This window comes from Macaca thibetana, chromosome 9 (assembly GCF_024542745.1).
Source record: "Macaca thibetana thibetana isolate TM-01 chromosome 9, ASM2454274v1, whole genome shotgun sequence".
NCBI lineage: Eukaryota > Metazoa > Chordata > Mammalia > Primates > Cercopithecidae > Macaca > Macaca thibetana.
Genome location: NC_065586.1, coordinates 43,365,087 through 43,392,890, shown reverse-complemented (window position 1 = coordinate 43,392,890; position 27,804 = coordinate 43,365,087). Strand labels below are relative to the sequence as shown.

At 48.0% G+C, this 27,804-nt stretch overlaps 2 protein-coding genes and 1 pseudogene across 12 annotated transcripts in view; 2 read left to right on the top strand and 1 right to left on the bottom strand.

Moving 5' to 3' along the window:
* OGDHL (oxoglutarate dehydrogenase L) overlaps positions 1–12,491 on the bottom strand; it is a 28,492-nt gene extending 16,001 nt beyond the window's left edge. Inside the window, exons 1-7 of one of the 11 annotated variants that reach the window (XM_050805301.1) lie at positions 12,444–12,491; positions 8,424–8,628; positions 6,491–6,661; positions 2,385–2,487; positions 1,869–1,984; positions 1,563–1,717; positions 578–724 (exon numbers count right to left, since the gene is read on the bottom strand). In XM_050805301.1, coding sequence (XP_050661258.1) covers positions 578–724; positions 1,563–1,717; positions 1,869–1,984; positions 2,385–2,487; positions 6,491–6,661; positions 8,424–8,627 — 896 coding nt within the window. In that variant the 5' untranslated portion in view covers position 8,628; positions 12,444–12,491. Of the gene's footprint in view, positions 1–577; positions 725–1,562; positions 1,718–1,868; positions 1,985–2,384; positions 2,488–6,490; positions 6,662–8,423; positions 8,629–9,955; positions 9,977–12,079; positions 12,307–12,349 lie in introns of those variants that run through there. The other 10 variants (XM_050805304.1, XM_050805302.1, XM_050805305.1 and 7 more) reach the window with 10 other exon arrangements.
* LOC126963224 (mitochondrial import inner membrane translocase subunit Tim23) overlaps positions 1–27,804 on the top strand; it is a 901,060-nt gene that overhangs the window by 371,252 nt on the left and 502,004 nt on the right. The gene's annotated exons all lie outside the window — the stretch shown is intronic.
* LOC126962231 (mitogen-activated protein kinase 6-like) lies at positions 22,498–23,655 on the top strand (annotated as a pseudogene).

Below are 27,804 nucleotides of genomic sequence, written 5' to 3'. Positions count from 1 at the left end.
AGGACCCCAGCCACAGAGGTCTCCGTCCCCCAGGCTGCACTCCCCCTCCTGCTTCCTCACAGGCTCCAGCTCAGAGGTAACGCCCCACTGCTGAGCAAGCCTCCCAGATCTTCACCAAGGTCAAGGGAAACATGCAGTCAGCTTGCAGCCAGGTCAGAGACCCTCGGCTCATCTCCACAGACCTGCCTGTGGGAGACACAACCTGGGAACAACTGCCCAGGCCCTGCCCTCCCTTCCCTGGAAGAAACCCCTCCACCTCTCCTTATTCACAGGAACCTCAAGAAGCACTTTGCACCCCTTTCTGAAATCTCACCCTTGCTAGGGACAGCAGCAACATGGCCAGGGAGAGAGGGTGCCTGATAACCTGGTTAGTACCCGGCCCCAGGTGACTCTGGCCGAGTGCCTGGCAATTTCTGTGATGAGAAGGCCAGGCCCAGGGACTTAGAACTGTCCAAAAACCCACCTCTACCCCCAGGTCCCACCAACACCTCTGCTCTTATTTCCATCTCATCTCTCCCACCTCTGTCCCCTGGGCTGGAAGAGAATGGGCAAGATGCCAGCGGGGAGGGGCACCCACCTGTGTGGCATCCCCAAGATGACATTCTCGATCCCCATCTCGCTGGATTTGTCGATGATGGTCTTGAGGGCAGGAATCATCACTTCACAGCCCTCCAGGCCAAACCGCTTCTCTGAGGACCACTTCCGGGCCAGGAAGTCTTCAAACCTGCTTGGGGAGAGGATGGGGAGAGGAGAGGAGAGGGAAAGGGATGGAGAGGGATGGGGCTGAGGCTCACAGGGACTGTTCACGAGTGCTCAGAGCTGAATGCCCAGGACAGAGGAAGTCACAAAGCCTCCTTCTGTCAAATGGTCCAGGGCACACCATGGATACACCTGTCCCACCCAGCAAGGAACACAGGGTTAGGGGAGGCTGGGAATCTTCCCAGCTGAAGGCCTCTGCCTACACCCTTTCCCAGCTGCCACCCTCTCTCTTCCTCATAGCCAAGCTTCTCCCACAGGCCACCACCCACCCACTCCTAGCCCACTACCCTCCTGCCACACTCCAAGGGCTCTCTTCGCCAAGTCCCAAAGATCTCCACCCAGCTGAATCCAAACTCCAGGCCACACCTCGCTGCTCAGGAATCCACTTTGCATCCAGCCGCTGAGTCAGGTGTTCCCCTAGCCCTGCAGCCCTGCGGGACCCAGCTTCAGAAAAGTCCAGTGGGCAGACAGGTGATGCGGCCACACTCACTCCACACCAGGGATAACTTTCTGCCCAAACGTTCCCACAGCCACTTCCCGCCACTTCTGGCCTTGCTCAGTATCCTGCTGTCTTGTTCTCCCAGAGCCTCATCCCTGCCCACCTAACCTGCTCTGCCTTGGGCCAGCTCTTGGCCAAACTGCCTAAACACCTGGTCCCAACTCTCCTCCCTGCAGCCAGCGGTGAGGCCGATCCAGTCCTGCCTTCCTGTGGTACCCTCCTGCTCTCTTAGGCAGGCCGTGCGACGTCTCATAAAGCCCTGGAGCAGGACCTCCAGCCACTTGGCCCTCCGGGTGGTGCCAACCTCATGGAGCGCACCAGCCGGGCCAGTAGTGTCCGCTTCTCCTCGCTGGAGAACTGCATCACACCAGGGGTCTCAAACTTCTGCCGGATCCACTGGCACTGCTCCACATCGTTGATGAACATGAACTCCAGGCCAATGTGCTGGCAGTAAGTGTTCTGGGGAGACACATTGGGACGCCATGAGGAGCAGGGAGGAGGGATGGCTAACATCCCTGCTGTCTGGAACAAAAAAGGCAGTGCCTTCCCGTCCTCTGGCGAGCTCCGAAGAGCTGCTTCGGCCGCGCCCCACACACCCGCCTGTGCTCACCTCCAGGCGTCGAATGATCTCCCGCAGAGAGAGGGTGTTTTCAGAGCCCCCGATGAAGGTGGTCGTTGGCAGCTGGAACTCCTTATCAAGGTCAGCCTCCTGCAGGTCATAGAAGGCTGGAGAAGGAGGCATGGCCGAGCCCCAGGCAGCAGAGTGGAGGGAGGGAGGTCAGGCCCAGGTGGAGTCCTGCAGTCTCACCAGACCTCCCAGTCTCCCCAGTGCCCTCCCTCTGGGTCCAGCCTGGGGAGCAGAAGTGAGAGTGAGCCCAGGGTGGCAGGGAGGACAAGCCTCTCAGGCTTGAACATATGGGGCACAAGCTAAGGAAGGTGGCAGGCAGGCGTCCTTCTCAGGAAAAACAGGCAGTACGCAGGCAAGGTGGAAAGGAGGCCCTGTGGGCTGCTCCCTGGGCCCCATGAATTCCCAAGGATCAGGATGTCCCCTGGGCCCGTGGGCCCCTTACCGGGCCACCCACACGGCACTGCCATAGCTGTCCTGAGGAAGTGTCCCCAGTCTTACCCAGTTTATCAATGGTTGTGATCAAGTCTGAGGGCACAAAGGAGTCCAGGTCTGCATCTAGAATGCCCAGGGGGTCCAGCTGGGCCACATGGTGACCACGGATCTGGGAGGAGGGAAAAGAGCAGGGTGGGGCTGGGACCCAGCTGGACAGACCTCCTCCAGGGTGAGGCTCTGGGCCCCAGCCCTGCTCTTCCCATTTCCAAATGTTAAGCTTCCCCATGTCTCTGCCCCACAGCCACTTCACTGCTGCCTAGAAGACCCAGCCACAGCCAGTAAGCTGGCAGGAGCTCAACCCGGTTTAGAAGTACAACATGCACCTGGCAAAAACAGGAAAAAGACCTATGCATGAAGGTGTTCACTGCAGTGCTATTAGTAATAGTGAAATTCTAGAAACTTCCCCACTGCCCATCAGCAGGAGACTGGCACATGGATATGGGCGATCCACACAGTGGAGCACTCCATGATTTTCCATTAAAAGGAAGAAGGAAAATCCCCATCTGATACTACAAGGTAGTCTCCAAAAAATATTGTTAAGCAAAAAAGCAAATTCTAGAAAAGTGTGTATGGTGAACTACCCATTATCTAAGAAAGAGAAGACACAAATAAATATATGCATTAGAAGGGCAAATCATAAAAAAAAATAACATAAAACAAATTATCATCTAGGGGAGGCGACAAAATAGGATAGAGAGGCAGGGCTAGAAGCCAGAGTTTTAAGCAAGAACTTATTTTGCTTTGAAGATTTGACTTTCAAACCTTGTAAATATTTTAATTATTATACAACAAAATTAAGTCTTAAAAATTGAAAGTGAAACGAATCAAGTGAATAAATATGTCCACTTAGTGGCATAAATACACAGAGAGAAACTATCCCAACTGACTAATGGAATATTCCCTAAAGACAAACAAAAAAATTCATAAAGTCTTTTTTATTACCAGTCAGTCGTAATAGTGTTAGAATTGTTATGCTGGCCAGGCGCAGTAGCTCACGCCTGCAATCCTAGCACTTTGGGAGGCTGAGGTGGGTGGATCACCTGAGGTCAGGAGCTCGAGACCAGCCTGGCCAACATGGTGAAACGCCATCTCTACTAAAAATACAAAGTTAGGTGGGTGTGGCGGCGCATGCCTGTAATCCCAGCTACTTGGGAGGATGAGGCAGGAGAATCGCTTGAACCTGGTAGGTGGAGGCTGCAGTGAGCTGAGGTCGTGCCATTGCACTCTATCCTGGGCTACAAGGCGGAAACTCCATCTCAAAAAAAATAATAAAAGAATTGTTAGAAATTCTAAGATTGTTGCATGTGGGCTGTGGGAAATCAAACAAGCCATTGTACTGGCATCTTTTTGTCATCTCTAAAAGGCAATGGTGCCGTAAGATTGACAGGGTCAAGGACAAACCCCAAATCCCACATGTACAGCACGCTAGAAGCATCAGTATAAACCCTTTCCTGGCTCTGATTCCTGAAATGGCCCAGAAGTAATGATCAAACCAATAGCAGGAAACAGCCAGAGACCTGGACAGTTCTGGAATAGGCAGAAATGTACAAGCTCAGCTTGGAGCATCTTGTTACACTGACATCAAAGCAGTGTTCAAACACCATGAGTGCTGGGAATATGAAGAGGTTTTGAGCAACTGTAAGGACAGTACATCTACAGCAGATTGAAATTCAACAAATATGCTTACACTCATGTATTCACATGAATCCAAAAAAGGAAGATAAACTTCCATTAGTCACTTCTGGAGTGTGCTAGGTAATCACCTCATAATTTTGAAAATCAGTGAATAAAAGGAAAAAAATCAAGCAGTGATCCGTCTTTCCTACACAATCTGCACCTCAGGATAAACAGAGTTAACAAAGGGAAGTTTCTCCTGATAGCAGGACTTCAGTTTATAAAGAAGGGAAAACAGAATTGGCATATCACCATTTTTGCAACCCCTAGTGAGTTAATGGTTCTAGGAAATCACTATCCACAGCTGCTAACTGCCATCACCATCACCACTAGGAAGTTGATTTTCAAAAAAAAAAAAAAAATCAAATGTCTATGGGATCGAGCCTCTAGATCTAATTGTCAAAGTACAGAAATTACACGGGACAATGGGATAGATGAAATGACATCATGAGGAAGCCATCAGCAAAATCCAGACTCGGGAAAACCCTACAGGACAAACCACCTGGTTTTTCCACATCATAAAAAGAGAGGAACCTGCAAAGTACAAGAGACGTACGAGCCACATCAGCCTACTGCAACCTGTGGATTTAGCTGGATCCTGCTTCAAACAAGCAGTAAAAAGAAAGCACAGGCTGGGCGCAATGGCTCACGCCTATAATTTCAGCACTTTGGGAGGCCGAGGCGGGCAGATCACTTGAGGTCACGAATTCAAGACTAGCCTGGCCAACATAGTGAAACCCCATCTCCACTAAAAACACAAAAATTAGCCAGGCGTGGTGGCAAGCACCTGTAACCCTAGCTACTCAGGAGGCTGAGGCAGGAGAATCACTTGAATGCATGGGGCAGAGGTTGCAGTGAGTCAGGATACCACCACTGCACCCCAGCCTGGGTGACAGAGTAAAACTCCGTCTAAAAAAAAAAAAAGAAAGAAAAAAAGAAAGCACAGGACAAAAAGCAAACACAAATATCAAATGCATATTTCATATTAAGCATTATTATGTTTAGATGTGATAATGGTATTATGGCACATTTTTTAAGGAGTCCTTTTCTCTAGACATACATACTGAAATGTTCAATGAATGAAATGCTGTATCTGGGATCTGCCTCAAAATAATCCAGCAGTGAGCGGGGGCTAAGGGAGAAATGGATGAAACGAGGCTGATCATGATTGATGGGTGGTGAGTTCACCACACTATCCTTCTGCCTTTTATATGTTTAAAAATGCCTGTAACAATACAGTGGTTTTTTCAGTACAGTGTGCAGGTGATTCTAACCAGAGCTGTGCCTGCTACTGGCCTGTAAGGGGCTGCAGCCCTTCTGGTGGGAGCTCATCCACACCAGGCACAAGAGAGTAACACACCTGAATCCAGAGGCCACCCTGCCAGGAAAACTAATGCCTCGTCTTGGTTAATCAAAGAACAAAGAGCTACTGAAGGGCTGAGACCTGTGCTTAGAAGATAAGGCTCTCGGGCAGCACCCTGAACATTTCCCTGTATTTAATATACAGTTTTACGTCCTTGCTCTTCATATTTGAAGTCAAGGGTTAGATCACTGCTTCTTTCAGCCAGCCAGGAAAGACACAATACAACTAGCTGCGGTTTGCTCCCAGGTGGCCCACAGTTGATGGGTCCTCAGGCCAGCAAGGGAGTCCAACCCTGCACACCTTCCCTCTTCCATCCCCAGGTGGGTGGTGTACGGGGAACTCCATTCCATCCCACACACTGGGCACCTCATTCAGAAGCAAAGCATCATTTCCATTTGCTAATGCCCCCCTGTACCCTAGCCTTGCAGTGGCTTGCTTCTGCCTCACATTTCCCTGACGGAATACCTCCTGCCAGCAGTTCCCAGAGATATTCCAAATGATTATGCTTGTTATGGCCTGAACACCATAGCAGTCCTCCAATTAGTCCTGTCCGATGAAGACCAAAAACACAGACCATCACTGGGACTCTGACAGAGCAGAGGCCCAGCCTGAGAGAGCCTAAGCCTCCAGGAGGAGCAACTGGTGGGGGAGAATTGTTTACTGAACCATTCATTCCATAAACATGAATTAGGCACCTGCTGTATCAGTCCCTGTGCTCTTGGGATGCCCATTCTAGAGGAGAAAACAGAATTAACAAGGGTTAATCTACTCACCCTTCATTCAACAGGAACTGATCCCTTACTAAGTGCTCCTCCACATACTTGGGGCATGGTGTGTGCAAGGGACAGACCACAAGCACACGTCAGTATGCACAAAAAAAATTCAAGCAGGTGGTAAGTGCTCTGAATGGTGATGTGGCAAAGACTGGCTAGAGAAGTGGGTGCTGCTCAGTAGAGGACAAGGAGAAGGGCTCTCTGGGGAGACGATGTTGGAGCTGAGATCCCTTCCCCTCAGTGCCTGGCCACACCCCAGGAGCCAGTGCAGCCTCCCAGGCTGTGCCTCAGTTGCCCCTCACCTGGTAGGCCCGGATCAGGGACTGCACAGCCAGGTGGTCCTCCACTAACTTGCTGGTCTTGGTCCGGCTTGAGACTGCAGACCTGCTGTCACGGACAACAGAAGGGGGCCGTGGCTGAGCAGAGCCAGAAGAGGCTTCCTCACTGGCTTTCCGGAAGAAGTTGTCCCAGGACTAGGCAGGGCAGAAGCAAGAACGCAGCCAGGTCAGGGCCTGGGAAGAGCCAGGGGTGGACCAGGCTGGGGCCCCAGGGAGTGTCAGGTCTTCCTTGAGGACCACAGCTCTCAGGGTCTTCCCAGGGTGCCTACATGTACATACAAGGATGCTCCCTGCAGAACTGTTTATAAAAATGACAATGGAAAAACAACCTACATGGCTATCCATAGAAAACTGGCTAAACAATGATTTTACATTTAGAATGTGGAAGACTACATAGTCTTTTTAAAAAGGTACATTCGGTACTGTGGATATGGAACATTGCCAAGATATGTTTTAAAGTGAACGAAGCAGAAGAGGACGTATGGCTGCTACTCTCTGTGTAGAAGCAAAAAGCAGATGTGAACACATACAGGCATTTGCATGTGTTTTCCAGAAGAACAATATAAAAGCGCTGTCTTCCATGCACTCCCATACGGCACTGGTGGGAGGCTCAGTTGGTACAATCCCCATGGAAAGCAACTTGGCAATACCCATTAAAATTACACACACAGGCCGGACGCGGTGGCTCAGGCCTATAATCTCAGCACTCTGGGAGGCCGAGACAGGCGGATCACGAGGTCAGGAGATCGAGACCATCCTGGTTAACACGATGAAATCCTATCTCTACTAAAAATACAAAAAATTAGCCAGGCACGGTGGCGGGTGCCTATAGTCCCAGCTACTCGGGAGGCTGAGGCAGGAGAATGGCGTGAACCCGGGAGGCGGAGCTTGCAGTAAGCTGAGATCCAGCCACTGCACTCCAGCCTGGGCGACAGCGAGATTCCGTCTCAAAAAAAAAAAAAAAGAAAAACAAAAAAATTATACACACAGCTACTCCTGGACCTAACTATTCCACTTTGGGGAATTTATCCTACAGATGGCTGTGCAGGTGCAAGATGATGAAGGTGTAAGATGACGCGCTGCAGCACTGTTTGCCACAGCCAGAGACTAGAAATGAACCAGATGTCTGTCAGCAGGAATAGGGGTGGAACATACATGCAATGGAATATTACACAGCTGGACAGAGTGAACAATGAGGCTCTTTATGTACCGATGTGGAAAGATCTTGGAGATACATCACCAAGTGAAACAGCAGGGAGCAAAATAGTATGTGTTACAGGTTACTTTTGCATAAAGGGAAACAAATCCAGAGTTAACATTTGCAGTAAGTTTACCTAATGCAAGTCTTTGAAAGGATATAGAGGACACTAAGTTAGAGGACAGCAGGAACTGAGCAGACGAGGCTAGATTAGGAGGGAGCTTTCTGACTGTGTAACTTCTTATACCTTCTGGCTTTGGATCATATGACTGCACTGCTTTCCACTACAGGTGAAGGTGTCAGAGAGCAACTTCACTTTTCATCCTCCCATCTGATTTAATTTTTTTCTTTACCATCAGCAAGCGTTTATTCTATCAGATCAATACATACACAAACATGTATGTCCCTAATTACATACAAGGGGGCATATGGAGACAGCAGAGCATGACAAAGGGGCACGGCAGGGCTCAGGTGTGGCAGAGCAGGGCATGGCCAGGGCCTCTCCATCAAAACCACCGCCCACTGCCTGATCCAGCAACTGGAAAGCAACAGGCTTTGATGACTGAGGACCTAAGAGGCAAAGAAACCTGCCCAGGATCACACAGCAAGCAAGCTGCTTCTCCCCACTGCCCTGCCACAGCCTGGCCCCTGGGGGCTTCCCTCCCTTGCAGTGGCCCAGGGCAGGGTGGGGGTGCTGACCTTGTGGACACTCCGGGGGTTTTCCAACCAGGCGAAGTACATCTCCTCCATGTAACTGGAGCTGCCTCCATCTTTGCTGCTTGGGAGGGTGGCCGGTGGCCCGGAGGACCTGCTGCGCCAGCCAAACACTGGGACTTCATGTGCGGCCAGAAGCCTCAAAGCCTGTGCCCCAAGACGGGATGGCAACAGCCTCAGCTGATTCATTCTGGACACAGGCAATGAAGGAGAGGCATAAACGACAGGACTAAGACAGGAAGAGGCTCTACCAAGCCACTGTCCGCTCATCAGCACTTGTCAATCCCACTGGGCAGATGGTGCCAGGCTAGGCAGTGATGAGACTGGGAATGTGACACTCTCCCAGCTCCCTGGGCTTACTGTCTGGTGGGAGCTCCCAGCTCAGTAAACTCCAATAGACATCGAACAGCCCTGAGCCCCAGCACTGCTGTGCCCCACACATCCCAGACCACACTCCTTCCCTGATAGCCCCCAAAGCCTGGGCAGAGACATGAACCCAGGCCCTGCCTCAGGGAGCACTCAACCTAGGTCCTGGAGCCCACTCAGAGAGCCACAGGGCAGGTGCAGGGAGTACCACCAAGAAGGAGTGGGTCACAGGCCCACCACCCTAGAACCAGGACAGGGAGTCCTCCAGGGGCCAGGTGTGTCGTGCATGGTCAGGGAAAAGCAGGGACAAAAACATCCAGTGAGCACAGGTGTCAGGGGATGATAGAGACACAGCATCTCAGGAGGTCTGTGGCTCTAGTCATTGCAACCAAAAGTGACCAGTGACTACCTGTGACTGCGATCCTGGCCCAGAGTGCCCTCTCTCCCAGGCCCAGCCAGAAGGATGGTGACACTAGGCCCAACAATGACCCCACTTCACTGCAGGAAGGGCTAAGGTCTGGAGGGGCATGAAGAGCAGAATGGAAGGCAGCCCCCAGGCCCAGCACAGCCCTTGGACTGGAACTGCCCTCCCTGGCTCCCATACTCTGGACACCCTGAGAGCTTACACCCAGGACCAGTGCCACTCAAGACAGCTAACAGCCCAGGCAGCTACAGACTGGAAACCCACCCAGGCCGGGGGAACCAGGCCCTGCAGCTCATCTCACCTCACTCTGTTACCTGTGCCTTCCCAGGGAAAATACCTAATCTTGGTATTTTCAGTGATGGGCTTTCAGTGATGGGGGCTTCCCCCATTCCTCAGAGGGTAAGAGTTCTAAGAGCCTCTGCCAATCCTGAAGAACCCCCAACTCTCCCTATCCAAGCAGGTTAGGGGTTGATAGGGCCCGCTGAGGTCCCAGATCACCCCATACCCCTGCCACTTCATCCTACACATGATGCAGGATGTGGGATCTCTGTTCCCCACCCTACAACTGTAAGCAGAACCCCCTCCTCTGCTCCAACACAGCCACTGCCTGGACAGAGCAGCTCCCCGTCAACACCAGCTAATGCCCTCCTGCCCAGACTGCCCAGCTTGTAAGCTGGGTGCAAGAACCACCCCACCAGGGGTCGCCCACACAGGAGGAGTCCCCTACCCCTGGACAGCTCAGGCCCCAGAAAATGTGCATTCTGGGGTATAACTAGCTCCCAAGTACTGCCCAGGCCGGGCCCTGAGCCAATGCTCCTGGTCAGGTGTGCTCAGCCAACAGGCCACCTGTTGCACCCTTCTGCCTCACCCCTGCCATCAGCTCAACCACGTCACCAGGAACTCACTGGCTGGACTTTGCACAAAAGGTCAGGCCTCATCAGAGGGCTGGGCACAGCCCTCCCTCTAACTCACATAAGCCAGAGGAAAGGGGTAATGTCACCTTGATGGAGGGAGGACAGGCTCCTGGGGCAACCAGCAGCAAGCCTGAACAGAGAAAAATTTCAAAACAAAAAAGATTCCACTGCAGGGAGGAGGGAGGTGAGCTTGGGAGCCTCTGAGTGCCCTAAGTTTCCCTCCCACATGCTCAGCCCCTCAGGCTTCAGGCCATGTGGCCCAGCCCACCAGCCAGTGATGCCAAGCCCTAGAGTGCAGGGCACTCAGGGCCGGCTCCTCTGGAAGCAGGACCTCTCCAAGCGCCAGGCATGAGCTCTGGGGTCAGGCAGCCAGGGTCCCAACTCCTGTTCCACCTCTGACCATCCCAGAGGACTGGGCAAACAGAAGTCTGTGCCAGCCCAGCCGGCCACTGGGCCCAGGAGCTCCTGAAGCATCAGGGAGAGTCTTCTGGAGCATCAAAAAGAATCCAACAACCCAGGACGCTCTATCATCCCCAGTCTATGGCAAGGAAACTAGATATTAAGACCATCGTCATGGGAATAAACATAATAGGCACCATCAGGAGCACTGATTCTGGGACAGATACTGTGCTCATTTAATTCTTCTCAACATCCTATGGGGTGAGCACTCACATCAGTTTCACTTTATAAACAGAGAAACTGAGGTGCAAGAGGCTAAGCTGGAGAGTGACAGGGTTGTTTGTGGTTCCAGGGACTGTGCCCTGATCACTGCAGTCAAGATGTAAGCCAGATTTCTCTTAGCGATGCAATTTCCATCAGCTGAGTCAGAGCTGCTCCCTCTGCCGGCCCCACTCCCACCCCCACAGGGGAATGGGGCAGTTTGGGCCAGATAGGGACAAAGTCTGGCTGTGTCCAGAATGGCCCGGTGCAGGAACACTGTGTTTTATAAACACTAAGCAGTCTGGGTTGGCCACTGGACACTGCTGTGGCCTTGACCCAGCCTGGCAGGAGGGCAGACTGCCACTCACCCCCACCTGCATCCCAGCAGGGCATGAGGGCTCAGTATCTAGAGCCAGAGCCCAAGCCAGCCCTGCTAGTTCCTGCCCATACAGTCAAAGACAGCAGCAAGGAGAGTCAGGTACCCTGTGCAACCCCCTGCCGAGTCCAGACTCCAGCAGAGTCGCCCTGGGTATCTCTTGGGGGTCTCTTCTCCTGAAGACACGGTCACACAGCATCCCCAACCCAATCTCAGAACCTCAACCCAACCCCAGAAAACTGCCGACACCATGCCCACTAAGACTCCCCTACACATGACCCTGTCTGGGGTGCCCTAGTGAGGACTGCTCCCTAATGCACCCATTGCAGAGATCAGTAAACAGAGGCCGGGAAGGGTTCTCCCCAGAGGGCCCTCCAAGCTGGGCAGCAGCAGAGCCTGGATTCTCTCAGCAGCAGGTCTACTCTGACCCCACTTTCTGAGAAGCGGATGAGCTTTGCTCAGCAACAAACCGCAACTCTAATTAGATGGGGCCTGTTCCAAGACACTGGGGAGGGGATGCTAGCGCCTGCTTGAGCCAGGCGGACCAGGGGCGTCAAAGGGGTCTCGCCGGTTCGGCGAATGCGTACTGCAGCCTGCTGTGGCCTCGGGATTACCCCGTCACCCTTCCACATCTCCCTAGGGGCGGAAGAAGCACTTTCCATGCTAGCAGCGACCTCAGGCCATGCCGCCCTCTCTCGGGACTCAGTTTTCTCATCTGTGATTGGAGACCGCGGTTTAAATAGTCTATTAGGGTCCTTGGACGTCCGAAGCTGCCTACGGGTTCCGCCAGGCGCACAGCGCTGACCCTCCCCATCCCCGGCACAGCTCCCGCAGCCCTGGGCCCTCCCCTGGCCACAGAAGGCGCGGGGCAGTCGGCAGTCCTTGGGCTGAAGAAACCCACCGCGAACGCCCGCTCCTCTGCGCAGGACCCTGGACTAGCCGGGTGGTACGCGCGCGATGGGCTGGGGGTCCCGGGGGAGGCCGCGGCCAGTCAAGGGCGAAGCCAAGGTCACGGTCTGTTCCTCCTCCCCCTCCCCCCGGCCGGGCCAGGCTCAGGACTGCGGGCAGCGGCGCCCCAGGACCCGGGAGAGGGGAGCTGCGGCGCCGATCCCCAGAACGGCAGGAGAAGCAGCGGCGCTGGGATCGGGAAGGGGCGGGCCGCCGCGCTCACCGGGCGGGCGGGCGGAGTCCACGCTGCAGCAAGGTCCGGAGGCTGCAGGTCAGGGGGCTGCGCGGAAGGGGTGCGCGCGCACCGTGCCAATTACCTGGATCACGTGACGCAGCCGCCCACGGGCGCGCGCCCCTCAGACTCCGCGCGTCGTGACGTCTCCATGGTCGCCCCGCCCCGCGCCTGGCGCTGTCCGCGGTGCTGGCGGCCCAGGCCCGAGGTCGCCCACGGCCGAAAGGGGGACGCCTCTCTGAGACCGCAGGATGGGGCTGAGGCCCTGAACCCCGTGTGTTCGTTCTAAAACTAGGACGAATGTACCGGAGGACAAGCAGCCTTTGTGTGTAGGAGAGGATAGGTTTTGTTTTGTCGTCTGTAAAATGGGAATGCTGTGAAAAGTTCCACTATCTTAGGGATGTTTTGAAAGAAAGATGAGATAATGCGTGAAAAGTGCTTACCCCAAATCTGATACACATTTTACCCATTCATCCTCCCAGTGATGGTGACCCAGGCTGTCCTGACCACCCCGTGGCCACAAACAAGGCTGCAATGAACTTCCTCATACACATTCCCTTAGGATCCTGCGTGGAACTTTCTCTGGGATAGAGATCAGCTTTCTAATTATTATCAAAATAGCAGATGCAATGTGCTATTATTGTTTTAATCTGCATTTCTCTCGTTATTAGCGATTTGCATCTTACGTTGTTTGTTAGTTTGGGGTTTTCTGTTGTATTTTTTTCAGCTTTCTGTTGGGTTTTGTTCTCATTTAAATGCAGGGATTTCTTGTATAGGAAGCTAACACACCTGTGGTTCAAGTTGCCATCAACTCTCTCCTGGATTATTGCACTCCTGAATTTTAATCTCAAAATTACAGTATGCATTTCACAATAATACATTCAAATACATATCAAACCAATTAATATGGTTGCTTGTCGGGGGAGGAGGATGGGGAATGTGGATATGAGGTAATTAATCAATTACCCAGATCAACGCTGGCACGAAGAAAGGAATACAACTAACTTCGGCACCTGAAATCTCCCAGAAGTTCTTCATTTGGAGATAGTTAGGGATTCATGTGGTCAAGAATCTTCAGCACTTAGCACAGCACTAGCTCATGGTATTTTTCAGTAAATATTTGTTGAGTGAATGAATGAATGAGTAAACGGACACTTGACTTGGATCCTGAAGGATGAGTAAAATTTTATCTGGTGCAGAAGGGCAGGGTTCATTGGGAATTCTTTGGACACAAGCACCAAAAATGACTTGGCTAGCTTCAGTCAAAAACGAGTTGATATGAAGTACGCGCGCGATGGGCTGGGGGTATACAAGGCAACTCACAGAATCAGAGGAAAGCTGAAAAATTTACTTCAGGAAGCAGTGCTGAGCCATAGAGGAACTGTCTCTTCAAGGCTCTGATGTTCAAAATTCAAATTCCAGGTAAGAGGCAGTAATGTGCTTACAGTAGAGATGGAGTAAGGTAGCCAGATTTGAGAGACTTCTGGGGATCAGTTCCAGAGGGTTTAGTGGTTGACCAGATATGAGGGTGGAGACATAGATAACTCACAGGTGGTCTGGCTTTAGTGACACAGTGAAACTTTTCAGTGAAACTTTTCAGAGAGCTAGGGAAAAGGAGACGATGCAGTTTGGGGGAATAGTGGAAAAGTTTACAAGTCAGAGTCACCAATTAAGAAAGATGGAAAGCCTGACACAGAGCAGCAGGCAGGAACAAGGCTCTTGCAAATCAAAAGGCTTCAGAGCCTTTCAGCCTTCCAGCCTAATTGATGTTCTGCTAATTGCATTGATTAAAGCAAACATTTGGGGCAATCAACGCTCCCATGAGGGTGGCTGTCATTCTCAGAAGCCTGAGAGGATTAGCGGCAGTGGTTATAGGCTTTGCAGAGATCTTCAGAAACAGACACCTTCCTTTTTTTCCTATGCCTGTGGCGTGTGTGTGTATTTGTGTGTGTGCATGAACATGCAAGTTTCTATTTATTCTAGCTGTACATAACTTAAATGATACAGAAGGATACAGAACAAAATGTGAAAAGCCCCCTTCCACCTGCCCCAACCTCACCTCTTTTTTTCCCTCCAGAGATAACTACTGGCCAGTTTGGCAAACATGTTTACAAAACTGTTTATGTATTTATATCCATATTGCTTGCACAAACATACACATAACAACATGAAATAGATCACACTAGAATACAGTTCCACAACTTGTTTCTTTTTTTCCCTTGTCTTGAAGATTTTTATTTTAAACTCAGTATGTGTAGGACCACCTCATTCTTTTTCATGGGTATGTTGTATTCATTGTAGGGATGTATGGTGACTGTATGTCACTTCTCTCCCACTGAATGAACATTTCCACTTCTTTTGACATTTACAGAAAAAAAAAGGAGAAAATAGTCCTCCTCTATATTCCCTTTAGTACATGCGAAACTACTATGGTAACATTGATTTCTTTTTTTTTTTTTTTTTCCAAGACGGAGTCTTGCTCTGTCACCAAGGCTAGAGTGCAGTGGCTGGATCTCGGCTCACTGCAACCTCCAGCTCCCAGGTTCAAGCAATTCCTCTGCCTCAGCCTCCTGAGTAGCTGGGATTACAGGCTCCCACCACCATGCCTGGCTAATTTTTATACTTTTAGTGGGGATGGAGTTTCACCATGTTCCCAGGCTGGTCTCGAACTCCTGACCTCGTGATCTCCCCGCCTTGGCCTCCCAAAGTGCTGGGACTATAGGCGTGAGCCACCACACCCAGCCTGATTTCTAAATTAAGTTTAACAATGAGTCAAAAGATATATATGCTTTAGAATGTAATATGTATAATAAATATCTACTAAGACCATTCCACTGAATACTTCCTCATTAGTGTTTTTGAGTTCCTACTCCCTTACATTCTTGCCAAGATTTATTATCAGTTTTCTTTAATTTATGCCAATCTGATAGGTGAAAAATCACATTTTGTTTTAGTTTGCATAAAACTGATAAGTGAATTTTAAAATCTCTTTTTTTTTTTTTTTTTTTTTTTTTTGAGATGGAGTCTCGCTCTGTCACCCAGGCTGGAATGCAATGGTGTGATCTTGGCTCACTGCAAACTCTGCCTCCTGGATTCAAGCGATTCTCCTGCCTCAGCTTCCTGAGTAGCTGGGATTACAGGCACACACCACCACGCCTGGCTACTTTTTGTATTTTTAGTAAAGACGGGGTTTCACCATGTTGGCTAGGTTGGTCTTGAACTCCTGACCTCAAGTGATCTGCCCGCCTTGGCCTCTCAAAGTGCTGGGATTACAGGCATGAACTGAAAATCTTTTTATATGTTTCTTATTGTGTATTCTTTTTCTATAAATGCCTATTGATAGACTTTGCCCATTTTTCTATCAGGTTGTTTATATTTTGCTTGAATTCACATAAACTCTGTACCTATTCTGAATAAGAATATTTTGTAGGTTGTAAATGTTGCAAACATTTCTCCCAGTCTGTCACTTGTCTTAACTTTGTTTATAAATGCTTTGGCCACATTCTCATAGCTTTGATTATAGTATATTATTATAATTGTTCTTTTATATTCTTACTTATTGTTGTTAATCTCTTACTGTGCCTAATTTATACATTAAACTTTATCATTGGTATGGGCTGGGCACGGTGGCTCACACCTGTAATCCCAGCACTTTGGGAGGCCAAAGCAAGTGGATCACCTGAGGTCAGGAGTTTGAGACCAGCCTGGCCAACACAGTGAAATCCCATCTCTACTAAATATACAAAAAATTAGCTGGGCGTGGTGGCAGGTGCCTGTAATCCCAGTTACTTGGGAGGCTGAGGCAAGAGAATCACTTTAACCTGGGAGGTGGAGGTTGCAGTGAGCAGTGCCACTGCACTTCAGCCTGGGCAACAGAGTGAGACTCCAGCTCAAAAAAAAAAAAAAAAAAAAAAATTATCATAGGTATGTATAGGAAAAAATAGGGTATATATAGGGTTTGATACTATATGAGCATTTGGGCATCCATGGGGGCCTTGGAACGTATCCCCTCAGGATAAGGACAAACTACTGTATGAAACATTTCTATCACCACAAGGATCCCTCCAAATGCCCTTCTATAGCCACACCTGTTTCCCTCCCACCTCACCTCCTCCTTAACCCCTCCAAACCATTAATCAGTTCTCCATCTCTATAATTTTGGATTCAGTAATGTTATATGTAAGTGGCATTATAGAGTAGGTAGCCTTTTTGGATTAGCTTTTTTTCACTCACTATACTTCTTTGGAGATTCATGCAGGTTGTTGTGTGAATCAGTCATTTGTCTCTTTTTATTGCTGAGTAGTATTCCATGGTATGGAGGTACCACAGTTTGTTTAACCATTCACTCATAAAGGGCATCTGGATTGTGTTCAGATTTTGGCTATTACAAATAAACCTGCTATGTTATGTTCAGATTTTTTGTGTGAATGTAAGTCTTCATTTCTCTGGGGTAAATGCCTTGGAGTGCAATTGCTGGGTCATATGGTAGTTGCATGTTTCATTTTTTAAAAAATCTTCTGCTCTTTTCCAGAGTAGGTGTGCCATTTCACAGTCCCATCAACAAAGTGTAGGTGATACAGTTTCTCTGCATCCTCACCAGCATTTGGTGTTGTGTGTTACCCATCCTGACAGGTATGTCATGATATCGCATTGTGGTTTTAATTTGCATTTCCCTGATGGCTAATGAACATCTTCTCACGTGTGTGTTTGTAATCTGTATATCCTCTTTGGAAAAATGTCTCTTTATGTCTTTTAGCCCTTTTCTAATTGGATCGCTGTTTTTCTTTTCTTACTGTTGAGTCTGAGAGCTCTTTGCATATTCTAGATGCTAGACTGTCAGATATGTGATTTGCAAATATTTTCTCTCGGCCTGTAGCTTCTCTGTTCATCCTCTTAGTACGGTTGTGCATTGAGCAAAAATTTTCAGTTCAGATGAAATCCAGTATATCAATTTTTCATTTTATGGCTCATGTTTTTGGTGTTTAGTCTGAGATTTTTTCACCTCACCCTAGATCCTGAAGATTTTCTCCCATTTTTCTAAAAGTTTTATTGTTTTACATTTTGCATTTTAGTATATTATCCTTTAATTTTTGTATAAAGTGTGAAACTTAGGCTGAAATTCTTTTTTTCACCTATGGACAGCCCATTGCCCCAATACCATTTGTTGAAAGGCTGTTCTTCCCCTATTGAATTGCTTTTGCACTTTTGTCAAAAAATCAGTTGAGCACATTTGTGTGGGTCTGTTACTGGGTTCAGCTTTATGGAGATATAATTCACATACCATACAATTCACCCATATAAAATGTATCATTCAATTCTTTTTTAAGCATATCCATAGAGTTGTGCAACCGACCATGCAATTTTAGAACATTTCATTATTTGACAAAGAAACCTTTGAAAGGGGAATTTTACCACCTTAAGAATATCAAGTTGACCAAGACCTGCAACATATTAAAAATCATCTGTGGGTGCCCCAAAGTGCAGAAGGCGCCTCCTCTGACACAGCATGTTTTGATCCTAGGCCCCGATGGTCAGCTTCTCCACGAGACTGCCGAGGCCCTCTGACAAGCTCTGAGCCTCCACCACTGCCTCCCACAGGCCTCTTCTGCTCCCAGCCTTGGCCTTTGGGCCCCAACCTCCAGAAGACCCGTGGTTTTCCTCCCCGGAAGATGGAGCCCCTAAGGCAACCATCTGATCCTGTCCTCCAGCTCCATTGCAGCGGGCCTTTCCACCAGCCCCAGTCCAGGTGGGACAGGACATGGAGACAGCAGGGACTCGAGTTTCCGTTTGGAGGCGGCAGGATTCAAAAGCAAATTCAGCCCCTTAAACCTCTGCTGTCGCCTCCCCTGCAGCAACTGAGGCCGCCCACCTCCTGAAGCGAACCTCCCCGGGGAGCACAGCCAAGATTTTGGACTTCAGAAAACAGCATCCAGGCCATCGCTTGCCCTCGGGCTGAGGGCCACGCATCCCTGCCCGTCCCCTCACAGGCGGCTGCATGCTCCGGACCTCGCCCCAGCCCTCCTGGCCCCGGCGGGAAGCCCCTCTCTGAGTAGGCCTGGCCGGGGCGGTGCCCTCCTGCGGAGTCCCCAAGGGGCGGGGAGCCCACGCCTGTCTAGCCCGGCTCTCAGGACACTTCCTCTTTCTGCGTCTCCTTCGTCGCCACTCCGGGTTTGGACCCCGCGTGGCCAGGCACCTCAGGTCACCCCCTCTCGACCCAGGGCGAGCGCACGCCGCCGCCTGCGCACTGGACTGGGAGCTGGGAGGAGCCGACATCGGTCTCTGAAACCCGGCGCTGGGAGGCCCTCGGAGGGGCGGAGATTCCCGGGGGCTGAACAAGTTTTGCCGGCTGTGTGTGTCCGAGCGCAGACAGAAGCCGCGCGAGGGGACGCGGGGTCGTGTCCCGGGGCGGCGGGGAGGGGCTGCGAGAGCGGGTGTGGAGTGGCCTGGGCTGCGTGCGGGCTAGGGGCAGCCACCTTGGCAGGGGGCCAGACGCGCGGGACCTCCCGGTTCGCTCCCCGCCTGGTCCGCGTCCCTCCAGGAGGCCAGAGCCGCGCGACCGCCCTGGGCTCCGCTCCTCAACCTCCTGCCACGGCCGCACCCCGCTGGGGAAGGTGCGAGACCAGGCGGACGCGAACGGTTCTTGACGCTGAGCCTGTAGGCCAGGCCCGCGCCCACCGCAGGAAATCTTCCCCGGGAAGCCCCGGAAAAATGCCAGCGGTCCCTGAAGCGTGGAGACCCCCGCGCCTGCGCTTCTGAGGCAAATGCATCAGGGAGGCTTTCCTGGATCTTCTCGCCCTCTTTGGGCGAGAGGGAAAGGATAATGGAGTGAGGGGAGTGTTGTGGACCAAGGCCTGGGGGGCAAGCAAGGGTCTGCGGTGTCTGGCGAGACTGGGTGGAGGGAAGGGGGTTCTCTGTGGCCGGCATCAAGTGCTCCAAGGCAGGGCTTGGAGATAGCCAGGTCCAGCCAAGGGTCTCAAACGTTCTACCTGACATTTCAGTCCTCAAACCGCTGTAGGGCCTCTTCAGGGTTTCAGCAGGGGACGCAGTCAGATTTTGTAGAAAAGTCATTCTGGCTAGGCAGTGGTCACACCTGTAATCCTAGCACTTTGAGAGGCTGAGGCGGGTGAATTTGAAACTAGCCTGGCCAATAGAGTGAAATCTCGTCTCTACTAAAATAAAATACTAGCCGGGCATGGTGGCTTGCCCCTGTAATCCCAGCTACTCAGGAGGCTGAGGCAGGAGAATTGCTTGAACCTGGAAGGCAGAGGTTGCAGTGAGCTGAGATCATGCCACTGCACTCCAGCCTGGACAATAGAGCGAGACTCCGTCTCAAAAAAAAAAAAAAAAAAAAAAAAAAAAAAAAGCCAGGCGTGGTGGTGAGTGCCTGTAATCCCAGCTATTCTGGAGGCCAGGGCAGGAGAATTGCTTGAATCTGGGAGGTGGAGGTTGCAGTGAGCCTAAATCTTGGCACTGCACTGCAGCCTGGGAAAGAAAGAAAGGGAGAAAAGGGGGGAAAAAAGGAGGGGAGAGAGAAAGGGAGACAGAGGGAGGAAGGGAGGGAAAAGAGAGAAAGGAGAAAAGAAAAAAAAGGAAAGGAAAGGAGAAAGGAAGGAAAAGAAAGGTCATTGTGGAGGCTGGTTGGGGAACTGGTGAGCTCCCATAAGCACCCCAGTGAATGGAGGTTTTACCAGTGAGGCCTAGGAAGGAGGGACCCACGCAGAGCATTACACAGGCAGGGTCAGTTGGGCTGGGACAGATTGGCTTTGGGTAGTAAGGGAAGAAGAGTCAAGGGTGTCTTATGGGCCCCTGAAGGTGTGCCCCAGGCCCCCTGCCTCTGTGGGGCACAGTTACCACCTCGTAGGGGGCCTCACCTTATGCAGGGCTGGGCCTTAATATTTATTTGAGGTCAAGAGAATTGTTTCCTCACTACCCTTAGAGAACTAACCTGATCTTGCTGGAGAGAGACGTAAGCAGTCCCTGCCTTCACAGTGGTTTCAGAGTACAGATGACTTCCTACAGGTGCAGGGAGAACCCTCAGCTCTGAATAGGCAGAGAAGACAGACCAAAGAATAAAACAAAAGAAAAAACACTGACATGGTTAACAAATCAGACAGAAGTTAAGGTCTCTTAACTGAGTGTCTTTTTGTTGTCTTTTTGTTGTTGTTGAGACGGTCTCACTCTGTCACGCAGGCCGGAGTGCAGTGGCACGATCACGGCTCACTGCAGCTTCCACCTCCTGGGCTCAAGTGGTGCTTCCACCTAAGCATCCCAAGTAGCTGGAACTACAGGCACCGGCCCGGCTTATTTCTGTATGTTTTGTAGAGACGGGTTTCACCATGTTGCCCAGGCTGGTCTCAAACTCCTGAGCTCAAGGGATCCATCTCCCAAAGCGCTGAGATTACAAGTGTGAGCCACTGCACCTGGCCCATTAACTGAGTGTTTTTTAGAGTCCAGATTTCCTTTTCAATTGCAATGTCAATACTTGCTCATTATAAAAACAGTAAAAAGCACAAAAAATTGTAAAAGGAAAGCATATTCATATTTTCCTGTTTAAACTCAACCAGTTTAGTTGAGTTTATCATTTAGTGTTTTCCTTCCAGTTTTTCTTCCCTTACATGGCATTCAAACTTTTACCAAAGTTGTGGTTTTCACAATTTGCAGAAGACAATACTGTCTTCACAATTTGCAGAGTCCCTTTTCACTTAAGATTACCTCAGAAGCGCTCTCTCGCAGGACACGGTTACATGGCGGCGACTGCAGCAAAGCGAGAGCAAGAGCCTTGGAGACGCCACTGCCGCCAGCGCAGCTGGAGACCCGAGCCGACGCTGGGGGCTGTCCGGTCCCTGCACTCTCTGGATGAGTCGGAGAAGTCCCATTGAATCAGGGTAAGATGAATGGTAGCTTTGATTGTGATTGTGGTGAGCTGGAACCACCTGAACACTAACACAAGACACCTTCTGTTAACCAACAGCCGCCAGGGCTTCCTGTTGAAATACACAGCAACAGGCCGGGCGCGGTGGCTCACGCCTGTAATCCCAGCACTTTGGGAGGCCGAGACGGGTGGATCACGAGGTCAGGAGATCGAGACCATCCTGGCTAACACGGTGAAACACCGTCTCTACTAAAAAATACAAAAAAACTAGCCGGGGCCGGGCGCGGTGGCTCAAGCCTGTAATCCCAGCACTTTGGGAGGCCGAGACGGGCGGATCACTAGGTCAGGAGATCGAGACCATCCTGGCTAACAGGGTGAAACCCCGTCTCTACTAAAAAATACAAAAAGCTAGCCGGGCGACGTGGCGGGCGCCTGTAGTCCCAGCTACTCGGGAGGCTGAGGCAGGAGAATGGCGTAAACCCGAGAGGCGGAGCTTGCAGTGAGCTGAGATCCGGCCACTGCACTCCAGCCCGGGGACAGAGCGAGACTCCGTCTCAAAAAAAAAAAAAAAAAAAAAAAAAAAAAAACTAGCCGGGCGAGGTGGCGGGTGCCTGTAGTCCCAGCTACGCGGGAGGCTGAGGCAGGAGAATGGCGTGAACCCGGCAGGAGGAGCTTGCAGTGAGCTGAGATCCGGCCACTGCACTCCAGCGTGGGAGACAGAGCAAGACTCCGTCTCAAAAAAAAAAAAAAAAAAAAGAAAGAAAGAAAAAGAAATATACAGCAACAAAGGAAGAAAAGAAGCAAAACAGAAATAGTGCTTACCAGCACCTTAGAACGATGCTACTCAGGATGAGTCCAACACTGAATGTATATGCACTGTGAGGAGAATGTTCACAGAAGCCTGTTGTGTGCACATTTATTCACATATTTGTTAAATCGTTTAGCACAGTAATCTGAGTGCATAGTGTATCATCTCATTCCGTTTGAGTTTCTTGAGTGTTTTATTTAAATATCTGCAGAGTTGCTGCCCCTTTCTTGAACTATGAGTACTGCAATCTTTTTAATTCTCAATATGAGTAGAACTTTTTGAGCTTCAAATCTAAGGGGAACTCAACAGGTCTGTTTGGCATATGCAATGAACATCAAGAAACTATCATGCTGTGAAAGCATAATTATTTTTCTTCTCTCTTTTTGAAAGATCTTTCCTTTTGATGCCAGTTTTCTTCCTTGTTTACACAAGTTCAATAATTCTAAAGGAAAAGGCAATATGATTGGCAATGATTGGCCTATACATAACAACTTTGACATTGATGAAGTTCAGCTTGATCCAAGAGCTCTGTCTGATGCCACTGATGAAGAAGTACAGGTCGACCCCTGAAAATATTTGGATGGAGATCAGGAAAAGTATCTGGAGGATCCTGCTTTTGTACCAATTACTCTACTGAGCCTTGTTGGCAGTACCCAGATGATCATGAAAACAAATATTGTGATCTGGAGTGTAGCCATACTTGTAACTACAAAACGAGGTCATCATCATATTTAGATAACTTAGTTTGGAGACACAGAGTGAACCATTACTGTGAACCCAACCTTATTATACATCTTTCCAATTGGAAAGAACAAGCAAAGAAAAATCTGATAAGGCAAATCAAAACGTGAAAGGAATGGATTGGTTAAAGCCCAGATAGCACTAGAGGAAGCATCACAGCAAGTGGCTGGAAAAGACAGAGAAAAGAATCAGGGATTTGATTTTGATTCCTTTATTGCAGGAACTATTCAACTTAGTTCCCAACATGAGCCTACTGATGTTGTTGATAAATTAAATGACTTGAATAGCTCAGTGTCCCAACTAGAATTGAAAAGTTTGATATCAAAGTCAGTAAGCCAAGAAAAACAGGAAAAAGGAATGGCAAATCTGGCTCAATTAGAAACCTTGTACCAGTCTTCTTGGGACAGCCAGTTTGTGAGTGGTGGGGAGGACTGTTATCTCATCAATTAGTTGTGTGAGGTAAGGAAGGATGAACAAGTTGAGAAGGAAAACACTTATACTCGTTACTTGGACAAGTTCTTTAGCAGGAAGGAAGATACTGAAATGCTAGAAACTGAGCCAGTAGAGAATGGAGAGCTTGGGGAGAGAGGAAATGAGGAAGGATTTCTGAACAACAGTGGGAAGTTCCTCTTTAACAAGCAGCTGGAGTCCATAGACATCCCACAGTTTCGCAGTCCAGTTAGGTCACCACTTAAGTCAATACAGGCCACATTAACACCTTCTGCTATGAAATCTTCCCCTCAAATTCCTCATAAAACATACAGCAGCATTCTGAAACATCTGAACCAAAACACTCAGCAGACATTTATCTTTGTGTTCTTCATGAAATGTGTTTTGTCTTTTTTTATTACTATGTTTAAATCATTTTTTACTTGAATCAGATGGTGTCATTTAGTAAGGATTTTATTAGTTCTCGGTTTTTAAAATCCAGACCTTCTTTTTCTACATGTGAGATAGTTTTTATTTTAACTGGCATGTCATTTGCACACAAAAATAAAGACTAGAGCAAAATAATGCAACGCAGGAGGAGAAAAGAAATGAACTAAGACAAGTAAAGAACATTCTCTCATAGAACAGTGATCTGTTTTACAGGAAACAAACCTTGCCTTGAAATTTACACAGTGAGACTGTACATAATTGCATGAAAATAGCTATTTTTTTCTAAGACATTTTTCATTCATGAGTATTTTCAAGTTTTTCATAGTGTACACATTTCTTAAAACACATAATACCAGCAGCAACTGAAAATGAATGCCAAATTTGGTACACATGTGTTATCTACCTCAAGGTAACAAGAGTATGTGGCAAAACATATACCACCATAGTGCTTCACAATATGCACTTCTATTTAGCCAGGGTTTATTGTAGTAAACTATTCTTAATAAGACTCATTCACTGTTTATAAATGTTCTGGTGTGCATTCTTTATAGTGAAGTGTTAATACATCGCATCTTACTTATTTTAGTAAATCAGTATATTTTCTGTATTTAATTATAAAAATTAACTTAGTTTTTAAAATTTATTTGCAAATACACTTTTTCCATTTGGCACTATGGTCTGTTGCCTTCCTAGCTGAATCTATAATGTAAGCTTATCTTAAGACTGTCCACGTACTTAATTTAAGTGTTCATTTTAAGTAACATGCTCACTGTGTATAGGAATTTATATTTTGGAGGTGCTTGATCTATCTACAAAGAAAAATTAATTAGGAATTACTTTATTATAAAATGCTCCTAGAAGTCTTAATTGTGTTTATTAAAAAAAAAAAAAGAATGTTAGACTTGTGTGCATGAAAGTAATTAAGGTACATCATTATTGTAGTTTAAAAGTTGCACATGATAAGACATTTTGTTTTCACTGTATGTTTTTACTGAATGATCTATTCCCCCATGCCAAGGCAAGCATGAATAAAATTAGGTTAAACGAACAAACAAAAAAATTATCTCAGGAGCATTTTTCCATCATATGATAAACTCACAGGTAATTACAATATTGAGCAGGTCACTCAGTCCTGATCTGCCAGATTTAGCTTCATTCATGAACCCCAAATTCCAGTGAGTCTACAAATATGAATGCAAATGCCACCTGGTTTCTTTTCCTTTTGCATTATAATAAAAATTAAGAAAGCTGGCTCTGACACTAATTAATCCTATTCTTTTCTGAAAAATCTTTAGGCAGTGATAAACACGGTGACTTAGAAATCCCAGCAGGATAATTACTTCCAGTGGAAGCAGGGAGGAAGTACGGGCTGAGGTTAGTTAATAAGATTGGGAGAGCCTCCTATATTATATGAAGTGTGTGGGCTAGAGATGACGGCCTTAGGGAATAATCAATGCCATTGTTGGTTGGGTTCAGATTGATTTCATAAGGAAGTACTCAGCTATTGAAACATCGGCAGATCAAGACATCACTTCATTATTTAAACTCCACCGAGAGAGTTTGCAACATGTTCTCAGTGGTTGACCTAGGAGGGGAAAGGAGATATTTGCCCTTATTCACACCATGAATCACAGCTAGAAAGAGGATCTCTCTTGATCACTCAGGAAGCTCCAGGAAACAGGCCTTAATGTTTTGAGCTCAGAGAATCAGTAGCAGAGTGTTCAACGTCTTCTAGAAACTGGACTTCATCATTGCCTATGTCTTTGCTATTCAGGCTTTGATCCACAAACCAGAAGCATCAGCATCATCTAGGAGTTTGTTAGCAATGCAGAATCCTAGGCCCCACCCAAGACCCACTGAATCAGAATCCATATTTAAACAATATTCCCAAGTGACGTGCACATTAAATTTTATAGGCACTGCTCTGTGTAATATCAAGAATGCTTCAGCCCTTTAGAGAAGAGTATGCTCTAGGTAAGGCTGTCAACAAAACAGATGCATAAAGAGGACCAACTATGTGGCTTAATTTTCAGTGAGTTCATCTTTAAATATGTTAAATAAAAACTCCATCTTTACTTAAACAGTTGAACAAGCAGAAAACAAATAGCCCCATTAAAATGGGGCAAAAGGCATAGACAGGTACTTCTCAAAAAAAGACATACAAGCAGCCAAAAAACATGAAAAATTGCTCATCACCACTAATTATCAGAGAAATACAAATCAAAACCACAATGAGATACCATCTCACACAGTCAGAATGACCATTATTAAAAAGTCAAAAAACAATAGATGTTGGCAAGACTGCAGAGAAAAGGGAACGCTTACACACCACTTATGGGGATGTAAATTAGTTCCATCACTATGAAGAGCAGTTTGGGATTTCTCAAGGAACTTAGAACTGCCATTCAGCCCAGCAATTCCATTAGTGGGTATATGTTCAAAAGAAAACAAATTGTCCTACCAAAAGACACATGCACTTGCAGGTTCATTACAGTACCATTCACAATAGCAAAGTCATGGAATCAACCTGGGTGCCCATCAACAGTGGATTTGATAAAGAAAATGTGGTACATATACATCACAGAATCCTACACAGCCAAAAAAGAAAAAAATAATAAAATCATGTCCTTTGCTGCAACATGGTTGCAGATGGAGGCCATTATCCTAAGTGAATTAAAGCAGGAATAGAAAAACCAGATACCGCATATACTCACTTATAAGTGGGAGCTAAACATCAGGTACACATGGACATAAAGACGGCAACCATAGACACTGGGGACTACTGGGGGAAGGCCAAGATTGAAAAACTAACATGGTCAGTCAGTTTTCTGAGGTCAATCAGTTTTGTGAGGTAAGGAAGGATGAACAAGTTGAGAAGGAAAACACTTACAGTCGTTACTTGGACAAGTTCTTCAGCAGGAAAGAAGATACTGAAATGCTAGAAACTGAGCCAGTAGAGAATGGAGAGCTTGGGGAGAGAGGAAATGAGGAAGTCAGCACCTGGTCAGTACCTGGATGATGGGACCATTTGTATCCCAAACCTCAGCATCACAAAATATACCCACAAAACAAACCTGCACATGTACCCTCTGAATCTAAAATAAAAGTTGAAAAAGAAAAACAACTAAAAAAAAAAAAAGACTCCATGTTGTCCGGGTGTGGTGATGTACCTCTATTCTCAGCTATTTGGGAGGCTGAAGCAAAAGAATCTCTTCAGCCCAGGGGTTCATGCTCAGCATGGATAACATAACGATAGCTCATTTCTAAAAAAAATCAAAAAACAAGAACTCCATCTTGACTATCTGTATGTTCAAGAGTTCCAATATTTGGAAACATTTTTCCTTTTTCCACTTCCTCGGAGGCAGTGATTTCTCTTCCAAGTGCCACTAGGGAGTGTTTCCTACTATGACTTTTATGGAAGACCACAGAAATATGAAACGGGAAGGCCTTGCTTGTGTGTGATTCACAAACAGACATTTCTTTTTAGGAAGGCTTGCATTGCATTAATATATACACTTTAAAATAGCGTATTTTTAAAGTTTTTATTATTGTTAATAATTTATGTCTGGCTCTATTCTTCTCTTTCGTTTCTCATTCTTCCATGGTCATATCACGGACCAGACCCTGACTCAGAGAAAGGGCCCGGCTGAGGTTACAGTTGCGCAATCCCTTATTTTAAGACAGGGCCAAAGAAATAAATCTCTGGGAGGTTGGCTAATTGTTGTCTTAATTCCTAAAGCTAGAGATTTTAGCATAATTACTAAAGGAAATGAGATCTGGCTGCATCACGGAAGAAAGGTTAATGCTCTTGTCCCACCAAGTGTGGAACGGTGGGCAGCCAGAAAACATCTGAACTTTCAGGACCAAAGGCAGCGCCTGGACCTCCGCTCTGTTGCCATCTGGTGACCTGGCAGCTTCTGCCACTGCAGGCACAATTCCCAGCTCTGGATTTACAGCATCTCAGGGAGCCACAGAATCTCAAATGTCTCTAGCCTTCAGAATTAATTCATCAAAAAAAAAACAAAAAAAAAAAACCTAATGTGTAGCACTTTACAGTCAGGGGAGTAGAATGTTATAAAAGCCAAATAAATGATCTTATGCTACTGAGCCCAAAGTATTGAAAGTGACAAGATGGTATTTAACCAT